This window comes from Marmota marmota, unplaced genomic scaffold, assembly GCF_001458135.2.
Source record: "Marmota marmota marmota unplaced genomic scaffold, marMar, whole genome shotgun sequence".
In the NCBI taxonomy this organism is placed as follows: Eukaryota; Metazoa; Chordata; class Mammalia; order Rodentia; family Sciuridae; genus Marmota; species Marmota marmota.
The window spans coordinates 12902247-12915884 of NW_026000082.1; the positions used below are offsets into that span (position 1 = coordinate 12902247).

General features: G+C 45.3%; 2 protein-coding genes across 9 annotated transcripts in view; one reads left to right on the top strand and one right to left on the bottom strand.

Moving 5' to 3' along the window:
- Scp2 (sterol carrier protein 2) overlaps positions 1-426 on the bottom strand; it is a 113454-nt gene extending 113028 nt beyond the window's left edge. For both annotated transcript variants that reach the window (XM_015484986.2, XM_015484985.2), the window contains exon 1: positions 283-426. In XM_015484986.2, the coding sequence (XP_015340472.1) occupies positions 283-351 (69 nt within the window). In that variant the 5' untranslated portion in view covers positions 352-426. The remainder of the gene's footprint in view (positions 1-282) is intronic.
- Echdc2 (enoyl-CoA hydratase domain containing 2) overlaps positions 313-13638 on the top strand; it is a 48282-nt gene continuing 34956 nt past the window's right edge. For 3 of the 7 annotated variants that reach the window (XM_048815370.1, XM_048815371.1, XM_015484988.2), the window contains exon 1: positions 9274-9564. In XM_048815370.1, coding sequence (XP_048671327.1) covers positions 9444-9564 — 121 coding nt within the window. In that variant the 5' untranslated portion in view covers positions 9274-9443. Of the gene's footprint in view, positions 437-9273; positions 9565-13638 lie in introns of those variants that run through there. The other 4 variants (XM_048815367.1, XM_048815373.1, XM_048815372.1 and 1 more) reach the window with 4 other exon arrangements.

The window sequence follows — 13638 nt, forward strand, 5'->3', positions numbered from 1 at the left end:
CCCTGGGTTAACTTGGGGGCTCCTTCACAAACTGACAAGGAAGAAGAGAGAAGGGAGGAGGAAGAATAAATAATTGGCCTCAGGACCAATCCGAGGCACGACAGGAGACACCAATATCACTTCCCACTCGAGCGGCCTCTCTGATGTCCCACGCTCCAAGAAGCCGGAGCTAGGAAGGAGGGTCGTCCCCTGGTGGGAAGGAGGGGGAAAGAACCTAGCCCCCGTTTCCCATCACCTTGGGGTTCCAGGCCTCCCGGGAACAAAGTCCGCCCCTCTGTTTACCTTGGTCATGCCAACCCCCACTACAAACACCCGGCGCTGGGGCGGAGACTTGCACGCGCGAGAAGGCATGGCTGGGCCTGCTGCCGGCAGACACAGGCTCAGCAGAAGCGGGTTCCAACCGACTGAAGCCCCGGCAGCAGCAAGCGCTCTCAAGGCAGGCCGGTGGGGCGGGAGGCGGGGCCTGCCGGGCGGACTCGGCAGTGCGCATGCGCGGCTGCGCGTGCCCTGTGGGGTGTTAGTCTGATCCTACCGGGACCAAGCTCTCAGTATCGTAACACAAGTCACCTCCCACGCCCTGGGCCTGTTTAGTCTTCACCTTGAGAGAGAAGACCTGGAGTAGGGCCTGAGACAGGAGGGATTGGGCAAAAGGGGATTCTACATGCCTGAGATTCTTTAATGTTCTTTTAATGAGAGTCTTTTTAACTTTCTCTATTGCATTAGTGATGGTGGTAGGAGAGTCAATGCATGAGATAAACTTACAGTATACACTCATCAAGGAAAGGAGAAGCTTGCCCATAGATGCACGATCTTCAGTCTCCAGCTATGCATCTTTGTTTTCTAACCTGAAATTCTCAAAAGGTGTTTTGGTAGGATAAAATGAGTGATGAGGTGGAATAGAAGCAATAAGGATAAGTAGAAAGGGGGCTTGCAGGACGAAACAAGAGTGGCCATGGTATAAAGTCCACTTTCACATGGATTAAGTAAAAGTCCAGACTTAAAGGTCATGTTCACATACCTGGACACAAACAACACTATTAAATCAATTGTTAAACCTTAGCCACAGGTATTGTTGTAGGGACAGACAAGGCAAGGCACCAAAGATAGCAGGAAACAGTTTTATTTGGCTGCAGCCAGGTTCAGAGGGCACAGCTTTTGCTGTTAATCAATCAAACCCCTGAACCCCGAGTTCAGGTAGTTTCAGAGTTTTATACCCAGCATGTAAGGGAAGGGGCTCAGAAGTTCACAGCATACAGAAGTTTACATAAAAGCAGTTTTTTCTTTCACTGTTCTGGGCAAGTTAAACCTTCAAGGACATCACCTGAGAAGGGGAGAGCTTCTTCTCCCCTTTTTTTTCCTCCCCCTGCTAGCTGTACCATGGAGCCCAATTGGTAACTTTTCTTATCTTAGAAATGTAGACATCTCTGTGAAGCCCCAGCTCAAGGCCAGAGGTTAACATGTCTGGTTCTCCAAACTACTATACTGGATACAAGTTTGTGAAAAACTGGTAAGGGGGTGTTCACACCTGGAGTGCTGATTTCTTCCCAGCCAGTGGCCAAGTAAATCAGGGCAACACAAAAATAGGAAGTTTATCTACGCTGAACTCATTTGCAGAGACTCTTTTGCTGACGGTCCCAAAATCAACCATGGTGAAGAGAGGAGGCCCTAAGCAACTTAGATGCCTCAAAAAATAAAGAACACTAGGGATGTAGCTCAGTGGTAAAGTGCCCCTGGGTTCAATCCCTGGTACCAAAAACAAAGAAAGAAAGATAACCTCATGCCAGTAATGGTTAACATGTCTGGTTACCAAGCAGAATTAAAAATACCTTCTTAGATCACATCTCTGTACTATAGATTTATATGTATAAATATGCCTAGCAAAGATGTAGCAAATGCATTCCTCTTCAATGCCCTTACTCTACCCTGTCTCTCAAATTGTGTACTTCATGTCATCACAGAAAGGAATGGGTCAGAATGGGTCAAAGTGAGGCACAGATCTCCCTTTGACCCATTCTGACCTACCTTCCAGCCTGCCATGAGGAGAGCAGCTTTCCTCTACTGTTGCACTTGGGCCATGGTGTTCTGCCTTATCTGGCCTAAAGCAATGAAATCAGCCAACCATGGGCTGAACCTCTGAAACTGTGAGCCCAAAATAAATTCTTCTTCTTCCAAGTTGGTCTTTTGGGGTATTTTGATCACAGCAATATAAAGCTGACAGTGTGTGTGTGTGTATGTGTGTGTGTGTGTACTATTTTAATGGGTTCTTGCTATGTCACCCAGGCTGGCCTTAAACTCCTGGACTCAAAAAATTCTCTTGCATCAGACTCCTAGCAGCCAAGACTACAAGCACATGCATTACCATGTCGAGCAGAGATTGTGCATTTATAATTCTAACAGATATTTGCTAAATACTTTCCAATTAGAGACATCCCCCTCCAGCAGTGTGAGTGTATTCTGTATATATAGCTTTTATACTTAAAATAATAAGATTTTTAAAAAATTAGATATCAGTTGAGAAGATATTCTAAGGGAGCATTTCTTCTTAAAACAATCTATGTTTTAAAAGGAGGGGGGGAAAATGTTGTTTCCTATGGTCGTGAGAACTATCATCCCATTTTCTTTGCTCCTTTGCTAAGTAAGCTCCCTTAGAGTCCCAGAAACAGTAATATTATAGAAAGAGGGCAGAGCAACCATTTTATTCTTTAAACCAGGCCCAAGATTTCCTCTTAGAACTTCCTCCAATTAGTGTATTAGTTTGCTAGGGCTGTCATAACAAACTACCACTAGGCTGAGTGGTTTGAACAATAGAAGTTTACTTTCTCAAGATTCTAAAGGCCAAAAGTCCTGTTTCTCGGGCTGGGGATGTGGCTCAAGCGGTGGCCCGCTCGCCTGGCATGCATGCGGCCCAGGTTCAATCCTCAGCACCACATACAAACAAAGATGTTGTGTCCGCTGAAAACTAAAAAAAAAAAATTAATATTAAAAAATTCTCTCTCTCTCTCTCTCTAAAAAAAAAAAAAAATCCTGTTTCTCATATGAGGTTTCTCTCATTGGCTTATGGATGGCCATTTTCCCCTGTGTCTTCACACAGTCTTCCCTCTATATTCATCTCTATCCAAATTCCCTCTTCTTGTAAGGACACTGGTCTTACTGGATTAGGGCCCACCCCCATGACTTCATTTGAACTTAATTACCTCTTTGGATATCCAATCTCCAAATATCATGAGGTACTAGGGGTTAGAACTTCAACATATGAATTCGGGAGGACAGAATTCAGCCTGTAACATTTAGCATTAACCTCTTTTACTCATGAGAAGTGAAGTCTTGTACTTGTTCCCAAACCTTCTGTAAAAATCTACCACATGCATCTTGTCTGTGGTTTTTTTAGGGAGTGAAGGAATTGTAGCCATGTCCAGTAAGTTACAGAGAAGAGATATGGAAGAAAGGCCAGATGATCCTTAATATGAATTAATTCATTGAAAGCAGGGGCATAGCATCAGAAATGACCAGGCTTAATATAAACCCAAATTTTTTTGGGGGGTGCTGAGGATCAAACCAGGACCTTGCACATGCTGAACATTCACACATTCACTCTATCACTGAGCATACCTCCAGCCAAAATTGCAATTAATCTTGAAAGACACAGGGGAAAGCTTAGATTTTCCCATTAGGCTCTAAAAGGGAGTTAAATCCCCGTTTTATTTAAACTTTAATGGAAGAATTGGGAGCTTAGCTCAGTAGTAAAATGCTTACCTAGCACATGAGAGGCCGTGGGTTCCATCCCCAACACACAAACACAGACGCACACACACACAAAAAAAAAAACCTTAATGGATATAGTGATGACCCAAAAAAGCTGGAATATTTGAGTGACATTCCAAATTAATTACTACCAATAATAATGCAACATTTATTGCGAGCCAGGCAGGGTGCTAAGTATTTAGAAGGCAAAACAGTATCAGTGTTTTAAGAAGGTTATGGAGTCCTGGGATCAAACATAAACCAAGCTACTAGCTGGCCATCCTCAGGAAAGTTACTTAACCTTTCTGATTCATGGCTTCCTTCCATTTGTAAATGAAGATGATAACAATACCTACCCTATGGCAGTGGTGTGCCTGGCAAGCACAGTGACAATGGTGATAATGAAGATGAATCCTCCAGCCCTTGATTCCAGTCAAGGTTTATTACCACCACTTTGCAGACAAAGAAAGAAGGGTGGAGGTTAAGCAATTTGGTCAGGGACTTATTGAAAATAAGCAAGTAACTAAAGGAAAAAATAAATCTTCAGCTTCACTTGCCTTTAACTGATTTTAAAAATCACTAACTTTCTCCAGCTTGGCTTAGAGGACACCTCTGACTGGAGCTGCAAATGGATGAAAAATGTTGCCTTTTTCTGTCTCCTCTGTTCTCTGGTGAAAGCTGTTTTTTGTATCCTAATGATTAACTGCAAGTTTAGCTCGTCCAGAAAAAGGAACTCAAATGAAACACACAATTAAACTTACTGGGCTGGGGATGTGGCTCAAGCGGTAGCGCTCTCACCTGGCATGCGTGCGGCCTGGGTTGGATCCCCAGTACCACATACAAACAAAGATGTTGTGTCTGCCGAAAACGAAAAAATAAATGTTGAAAATTTCTCTCTCTCTCTCTCTTTAAAAAAAAAAAAAAACTTACTGATCATTCACTTTTCTCTGGATTTACAGAACCCAGGACAGACACCTGGCAGTCCTCAGATAACATAAAAATGTGGGCCAAGGACTTGCTCATATTGTTCTTTAATTAAAAGTGGAATCATGTTTAACTTGCAGGGAAATAATGTGTTTGTTTAAAAATTCGTTTTCAAAAGCCAGCCTAGGAAGTGAAGGTCAGTTATTAACCTCAAGGATGTTCCAGCAAAAAAAAGAAAAATACCCCCTTGAATGACAAATACAGTTACAGAGCCTGGATGTGCACCTCAGCACATAGTCTTTCTGCCCCTCCCCTTCCTTTCCCTCTATAAAAGCCCTTTGTGTCCCTGAGTTCCCTAAGATGGGGCTTTGAAGACAATAGCCCCTCCGTTCGGTTATCTCAGGCCACCTGTTCAATAAAACTGATTTCCTTTCCACCAGCTCATGTCTCCCGAGCATTGACTTTTGAGCAGCAAAAGACCAGATTTGGGCCTGTTAACAAGCATTGGAGCCAAGAAGGTTTGGGCCAAAGTTGACTGATAGCAAAACTCATGATTTTAACTCCTAGTAATAATTATGCCATTCTCCTTCCTGATCCTGATTATTCCCAGGATTGGTGAACGTGAAAAGACACAAATTTCATTTTTGCCTTCAACCCCAAATTTTCCTTTGATTTTCCCTGGAGGTTCCAAAGCTTTCAGGTAAACAGGAACCCTGGAAGTTCATTTAAAATCCTAGGAATCCAGGCTGGGTGCAGTGGCACATGCCTGTAATCCCAGCAGCTTGGGAAGCTAAGGCAGGAGGATCTCAAGTTCAAAGCCAGCCTCACCAATTTAGCAAGGTCCTGTCAACTCGGCGAGACGCTGTCTCTAAATAAAATATTTAAAAGGGCTAAGGGGCTGAGGTTGTGGCTCAGTGACAGAGTATTTGCCTTGCATGTGAGGCACTGGGTTCGATCCTCAACACCACATAAAAATAAACAAAATAAAGATATGCTGTCTATCTATAACTACAAAAAATTTTAAAATTTTTAAAAATTGACTAAAACCAACTACATTTATGGTCTATACCTTCCCCTAGGAGTTTCAAGTTTTCAACAGACTATAAGAGTTCCAAAATAGGTACTTCAGACCAATTCTGCCAAGTGTAATTGTTGTTCGGATAAGGAGACAGACTCCTTCTGCTTCCTACTCTGCCATCTTCCAGAATTCTTTTTCCCTTGTCAATTTTTTTTTTTTTTTTGGTACTGGGGATTGAACCCAGTCAACCACTGAGCTACATCCCAGCCCTTTTTATATTTTATTTAAAGACAGGATCTCACTGAGTTGCTTAGCACTTAGCTTTGCTGAGGCTGGCTTTGAACTCTCAATCCTCCTGTTTCAGCCTCCTCAGCTGCTAGGATTTTCACTGTGCACCACCACACCAGGTATCCTTGTCAAATGCTTGTGCATCAGTCAACAATATGATCAGATGTTTTTTCTTTAGCTTGTTGATATAGCAGACTACATTGATTTCCAAAAGTTAAACCATTGAACCAGAGGGCTGAGGGATGTAGCTCTGTGGGAAAGCATTTGCCTGGCGCACACACAAAGCCCTATGCTTTATCACCAGCACTGGAAAAAAAAAATGAGCCAGCTTTGGATATTTGAAATAAATTGCATTCATAAATTGCATTAGGACATGGTTATAATAATATAATATATATAATAATAATCCAACAATTGTTGGATTTTATTTGCTAATGTTTTGTCAAGGATTTTTTTGGCCAGTGTTCATAAGAGATATTAGTCCATAATGTTCCTCTCATATAATGTCTTAATCTGATTTGGTATTAAGATAATGCTGGCCTCAGAGAATGGATTATGAAGTATTGCATTCTATTATCTGGAAATGACTGTGGATAACGGGTATTATTTCTTCCTTAAATATGTCCCCTCTGTCTTTTCTCTTTATTTCTCCATTTCCTACTTCTAGTTCTCTAACTCCTTTTTGCCCCATGCCTTCTTCTGATCTCCTTCTCCCTTCCTTCACATTCTTTAGGCCAACAGCTAGTGCAAGCATCCCTAGTCTAGCTTGGTGGGGTGGTCTCAGTCCTGAGAGTCAAGGAGGTCTCTGTACACTGACTCAACTGTCCATCCTCGTCTCATCTGAGAATGCTCTAGCCAGAAAGAATACATGAAATGTGGAAACAGAAAGAAGATTTAATCATATTCTGTTTTAACCCTCATATGTGATCCAGTAAACAGGCAACAGAAAGACACTACCCACCCTCACCATCCCAGATATGTGCCTGGCCATCCACAGCCAAGTTCTTCCCATACCCCCAGCCTCTCTTCCAACCCTAGCAGGTGTCCAGGCCCACCTGGCTGAACTCCTCAAAATAGGGTAATCCTTTGGGAAAGGGGACAATAGCCCAACCCTTGCCCTCAGAACAGAGCCTGGCACTCATTCATTCAGTAAATATTTATTGAGTGACTGCTATGTGCTTGGCAGTGAAGAAAACAAAGTCCATGTTCTAATGGAAATTTTATTTTAGTGAAGAAAACAAAAATAAGTTATTTTCTAATAGTGATAAATGTCTTGAAGCAAGTATTTTCTAGTGTTCAGGCTGCAGACCTCGTTCCAACTCAAAGTTCAAGCCCTATACTCCCAATCCTGAACTGCAGGCCCCTCTGTTGGGCTCTCTTATCTGCTGTTGTCTGCCTCTCACAAACCATTTCCTCTGAGGTCAGCATCATTCAAAAGCATCATGTTCCAAAAGAAACTTATTTTCTCCCCCACCTGGCTCCATATCAATGTGGAGGGGCTGACTTAATTCTTTCCCTAGGGGATGTTCTCTCTGCAGCCCTAGTGATCATATTTAACCACATGCAGCCTCCATCTCCTAGCTGAACCCCAAATGGGTGCCTGGGCAATGCAGGCCCACCAAAAACTCTTGGAATATGGATTTAGACTGATCTGTGTTGCTTGATAATGGTAAATGCTTAAATTCAAAAACCACGGAGAGAAGAAGCCAGGTGTAGTGGTGTATATACCTGTAATCACAGTGGCTCAGGAGGCTGAAGCAGGAGGATCTCAAGTTCAAGGCCAGTCTCAGCAACTTAGTGGGGTGCTAAGCAACTTATGAGATCTGTCTCTAAATAAAATATTTAAAAGGGCTGGAGGTGTGGCTCAGTGGTTAAGTGCCCCTGGGTTCAATCTCTGGCAAAAAAAAAGCCATGGAGAGTTGAGGAAGCTTCAGTATGAAAGGAGCCCAGGAGAAGCAGCAGGATCAGACCATGCACCTCCAGAAAGGAGGCATCTGGCTCCTTTTATGGACTGAATATCTACCCCCGACACCCTGACAATTCATGTATTGAAGCCTAATCCCAACTGTGGTGACAGAAGATAGAGACTCAGGGAGGTAATTAGTTTGTGAGGATGGAACCCTCATGAATAGGAATATGCCCTTGTAAAAGACAGAAGAGCTTGAGTTCAACCCTCTCTGCTGCCTGCCATATGAGGCCACAGAGAGAAAATGGTGGTAAAACCTGAAGCAAGCCCTCTCAACACTGGGGCTGGTAGTGCCTGGCTCTGAGACTTTCTAGCTTGCCAGACTGAGAAAGAAGTATTTGTTGTTTAAACCACCCATCCCATAGTATGCTTGCCATAGCAGCCCAAACCAGGACATTTCCAACTGCCCATTCTGCTCATTGTACCCTGGTACTAAAACTCTTTTACTTAAGCCAGTTTAGGTAGCTTTCACTTGTAATTGGTACTTGTAACCAAAATATCTCTGGTTGGTTGTTCGCCCAGGACTCAAAACAATAGTAATCCCGCTGGTTGTGGTGGGCGCACACCTATAATCCCAGCGGCTAGGGAGGCTGAGGCAGGAAGATCATGAGTTCAAAGCCAGCCTCAGCAATGGCAAGGCACTAAGCAACTCAGTGAGACCCTGTTTGTGGCTCAGTGGTTGAGGGCCCTGAGTGCCCCTGAGTTCAATCCCCCCAGTACCAAAAACAAACAAACAAAAAACCAGTAATCTTATTTTTGTTAAAGAGGCTGTATTAATTGGTGACAAAGAGACCCCCCAAATAGCAGGGACTTGAAAGAGAATTTTTAGATCACCTAACAGTACAGCATAGGGCAGAACTGTTGGTGGCTTTGGGGTCTTCAACAAATAAAGGGTAGGAAATGAGGGGACAGGGAGCATATTCACTGAACACTCTTGAGTGTTCCACTACATGGGAGCCAAACACCGCCCTGCTAGAGTCTGTAAAGGGAGTTTGGGTGGACAACGGGAGACAGAAGCTAGCAATTCACGAATATTTTTGTGAGCCAATTTATTGAGCATTCAATTGGAAGGAGCATTACATTTAGTGAGAGGTGAGGCACTGGCCTCACTGTCACCCTCCATTATATTTGAGGCACAAACGGGAGGCGACTCAGGGAAGTAAGTGAATGTAGACAATGCTCGGCTAATGAATGACATATTTTAAATGAAAGCATATCTATTGCATATATGTGTAAGCAAAGGTCACACATCCCATTCAATCTCCATGCCACCACGAGGTAGTCACTGTCGCTATTCCTGTTTTTCGAATCAAAGCGCGGACAAAAGCTTTGCCCCCAATCACAAGGAGGTGCAGAGCTTTTCCACCACCACCCTGGGCTAAGGACAGGGGCGCTGCGTCGGCCCATAGGTGGAGCAGTTTGCAAGGCCTCGCCCGCCGCCGGAACTGCGCGTCTTCCGCGGAGCCCAGCAACTGCCGAGCCAAGTAGCCCTTCCCAGCCCGCGCTATGCTGCGCGCTCTGACGCTCCTGCGCCCTTGGAGGCCCCTTGGGGTCCGCGGCTGCACCTCCGATGGGACTTCAGGGGGCCATGAAATCCAAGTGCGCGCCCTGGCGGGTCCCGACCAAGGTAAAAGCGGCGTCCCAGCGCGCGCCCAGGAGTCGGCCGGGCTCGGCCGGACTGAGACAGACGATCCCCGAGCCCAGCCCTGCTGCAAAAGCCAAAGCGACGTCCCGCGCACCCGCGGCTCGCGGGAAGACTACTAAGGCCTGTGGGCTCAGTGCTTTTGAGAACTGGATCTCAAATTGCCTGCCTCCCAGTCCAGGTTCTCTTAGTGGCTCAAGGCCGGCGAGGAGGATGCCCGGATTTGACTGGGATGGGACTTTGTCGGTCTCCTCAACTCCCCACTTGATGACCTCAGTCTGTGTGAGAGGGGGGAAGAGTCGCTTAGGGATAGCACTGGGTTAAAATACCGGATCGTTTTTTCCAGCCAAAGATCCTGGCAAGGTTCCGGGGGGCGGAGACGGCGGAGCCAATCCCGCTCGGCGTGCGGGGACTCGGGGAAGGGAGGTGCAGGGACAGGTCGTATGTTTTCCCTGCGCGCTTATTCTTCAAACTTTTGCTTCCCTCTGAAAGTTAACAGGTTGTTAGCAGATACCACCGTTGATTGCATGTTGTGTTCGGGTTTTGTGTGTTTGTTTCGGGTGCATTCCGTGAGCTGACCGTTGTCCTTAGTTCGCTGCGCTGAGCCATCCGGGTGAGATCCTTGTGGTGGCTTTGCTTCTCTTTATAATCTCATCCCCTTCCACTGACATTTGATGAACTATTTGTGTCTGAGTTTTAATCTACGCCATTAGCAGTACATTATACATCTCGTATTTCTTATTTATGCCCTGACACTGTTTTAAAAAGCTATTTTCCCACATAAATCTAGTTCCTTGCTGTTGTACACTATTCCTTATGTGCATCCGCCACTTTTGATAGACACAAGGGCCACCAGCGTCCCACTGAATCAACTTTTTGAGGAGGTAGGATTGCTGGACCTTAGAAATACCCCATATTCTCATGCTTGGTTCACTGACAGACTGGCAACAGTGCTTGCCTTGAGATATTTTTTATTCTTTTCCCCACTATCCAATTACAAAATTTGGGGGTTGGGGATGTGACTTAAGTGTTAGAACTTTTGCCTGGCATGCACGAGGCTCTAGGTTCATCCCCAGACCTGCACAAAACAAAACAAAAATGAGGCATAGAGGATTTAGCAATTAGAATCAGGTCTGATTACAAAGTCTGTTTGTTCTGAACCATGAGGTCATCACTGATTCTTCCAGTTACTCATTGATTCATCAAACAGATTTGTACATCAGTAAGTTGGATTTTTGGACTCACATGTAAATATTGGAATCCTTCCATCTAGAAGCAAATAACAAGAATCAGTCGATTAAGCCTTTGCCCCTGCCAGAGGGCTTATAGGAGGGTGAAAGTCAGCGACAGAGGAGAAAATGAAGCCGAGGAAAAAGTCATGGAGGAGATGTGAGGAAGAAATCACACATAGGAGAACTACCCAGAAAATGACTCAAGAGTCATTTGGTGTTCTTGCTAGAAGCCACAGCTCTGTCTTCACTGGGGCAGATGGCACCAGAGCATTGCCACATTGTACTTGTTGTCCTGGAAAATGGGAGTAGCTGGTTCACAGTTCTTCATCCTTCTTTAGCAGGTTTATTCTTTATAGTTCATGGAGTAATTCTACTCCAATCCTTACCTGGGCATTCAAGGTTCTCTGCCCCAGCCTGGCCTTTCCATCTTCCTTCATGGTTCTTTTTTTTTTTTTTTTTTTAACATTGTGTGTGCCTTTGTGTGAGGGAGGGAGAGTACTGGGGATTGAACCCAGGGGCACCCTACTACTTAGCTACATCCACAACCCTTTTTCCTCAATCTTTTTATTTTCATTTTGAGACAGGGTGTTGCTAAGTTGTCATGGCTGACGTTGAACTTGAGATCCTCCTGCCTTAGCCTCCTGAGTTCCTGGGATTGCAGTGTGAACCACCACACCTGGCTCCAATGGGCTCATTTAAAGCTTTCCTGTCTCTGTGTTTTGTTCCAGCTGTGTCCAGAAGGTCCTGTCCCTTCCTTTCTGCCGCCATGAATCTTTCTGGAATTCCCCTGCCATGCTGCATGTCCCGCCTCCAGTTAAGTTTTGTGTGTCTGGGCTTGTCTTCTTCATAGGTAGTTAGCTTTTTTTGCAATTCTAGAGATCAAATCTATAGCCTCAAACCTGGGCAAACCTCTACAACAAAGCTTTACCCCATCAATTAGCACTTTGTGGGTGAGGTGTGCTAGCTGCATCCTGCTGTTACTTGAGCAAACACTCTTGTTTTCTAGACCTCAGTTTCCCCTTCTGTATAGTAAGAGGTTGTTAAACCAGTTGTTCTCCACACTACCTTCCAGTAATTTCTTTTGACCTGCCCATACACCATCCAGCCTGTGATCCAGGCCATCCAGACAGAAATGACCTTGGTCAGCTGCTCCGGAAATGTTCATGGTTTGGTAAGAGAAGACAGGCACACTGCAGAGCCACCCTCACTACTGGAGCAGAAAGGGCAATGTTCCTAGAATCCAGGCTGCACCAAGAAGGCAGGGACCATGGCTGAGTCCTGTTTCTCCAGAACCTGGCATGTGATACAGCAAATTGTTGCCAAGTGAATGAATGAAAGCCAAATACTCCTGCCTGGCCCCTCAGGGCTTCCAACTTGGAGTAGTCTTTTGTTAGGTCCCAGAGCTGCCCTAGGCCCAGGACATTTTGCCCTGCTTACTGCAGACTCAAACTCTGGCTAGACACTTAGGGACCTTTCTCTTTTAATCCTCATGACAATCTTTTAATTATTTCCCTTCACAGATCAGGACATTGAGGGTCTGAAAGTAAAGGGACTTATCCAAGGCCATGGAGCTGGTGCATCTGATCTGTGACTTGAGCCAAAGACTGATTTGGCAGTCAGGCTTGACATGGTGGGTGCACACCTGGAATCCCAGTGACTTGGGAGGCTGAGGCAGGAGGATTGCAAGTTCAAGACCAGCTTCAACAGCTTAACGAGACCCTGTCTCAAAATTTAAAACAAATTAAAAGGACTCGGGGTATGGCTCAGTGGTAAAGTGCCTAGGTCCAATCCCCAGTAGCCAAAAAAAAAAAAAAAAAAAAAACCCCAGTGATTTGGCAGTCAGTTTTCTGGGTACAACATAAAAATGGGAGAAGAGATAAAGTTAAAAGATGAGAGAGTCAGTCAGAGACAAAGGAAGGACAGAACAGGGAAGCAAAGCAGAGAGGGGAACATTTCTGTCAATGTTAGGACATGGTGACTAGATTAGTTTTCTGTTGCTCTATAACAAATGAACATGGGGTGTTCTCTGAAGAGAAGGGCAGATCAGCAGGCACAGGCCCCATGTCACAGGCTCTCCCTGTACACTGAATTCCTCCAGTTTTGGAAGGCACCCTGTTCTCCCTGCACCAGGTCCTCAGCTACGCTGCTCCCTCTGCTTGCAATGTGCTTCACTCCTGGACTGCCGCAGTCTGGCTGGGCACAATTCAGGGGCCACTTGTCAAAAGAAACAAACTTTATTTTTAGAACACACATGCCACACCACAGGAGCTCTTCAGGAAAACCTTCAGAGCCCAACTGCCACCACCGGCTTCCCACAAGCCTCTCAACCTCCCCCACTCCTCCTGCTCTTGAGGCTGATTGGCTGGGTTGCGTGGGCAGAGCCAAAAAAGTCCCCCAATGAGCAGCTCCGTGGTCTGAAAGGGCAGGGAAACAGCCCAATGAGCATCACCGCAGAGGAGCCAATCAGCTGGCAGCTGGAAGTTTGCTGGGGCCCCTTTCAGCTGTGGCTCTCAACATCTCCCCCTCTCTGTTTAAACAACAAGCATGTGGCTTAGGGACCGTGCCTGCCTTAGGTTGTCCAATACTACATATGGTCCTTACCCGTCGTCGGATGAGCTGACCTTAAGGCGTCAGCCTCCTGTCTTAGGTTGGTACCATTGAAATTGGATCTTACCCGTCATTGACTACCGGTCCAGTATACAGCCACACCTGTGGATAGGTCTTTGTACCAGCAGGGGGGTGAGGTTCTTTGCCTCACCTCTGTTGGCCCCCAAATTTTAGCTGAACGACCATCACAAGCAGAAGGGAGGAGGATACACCAAGCCAA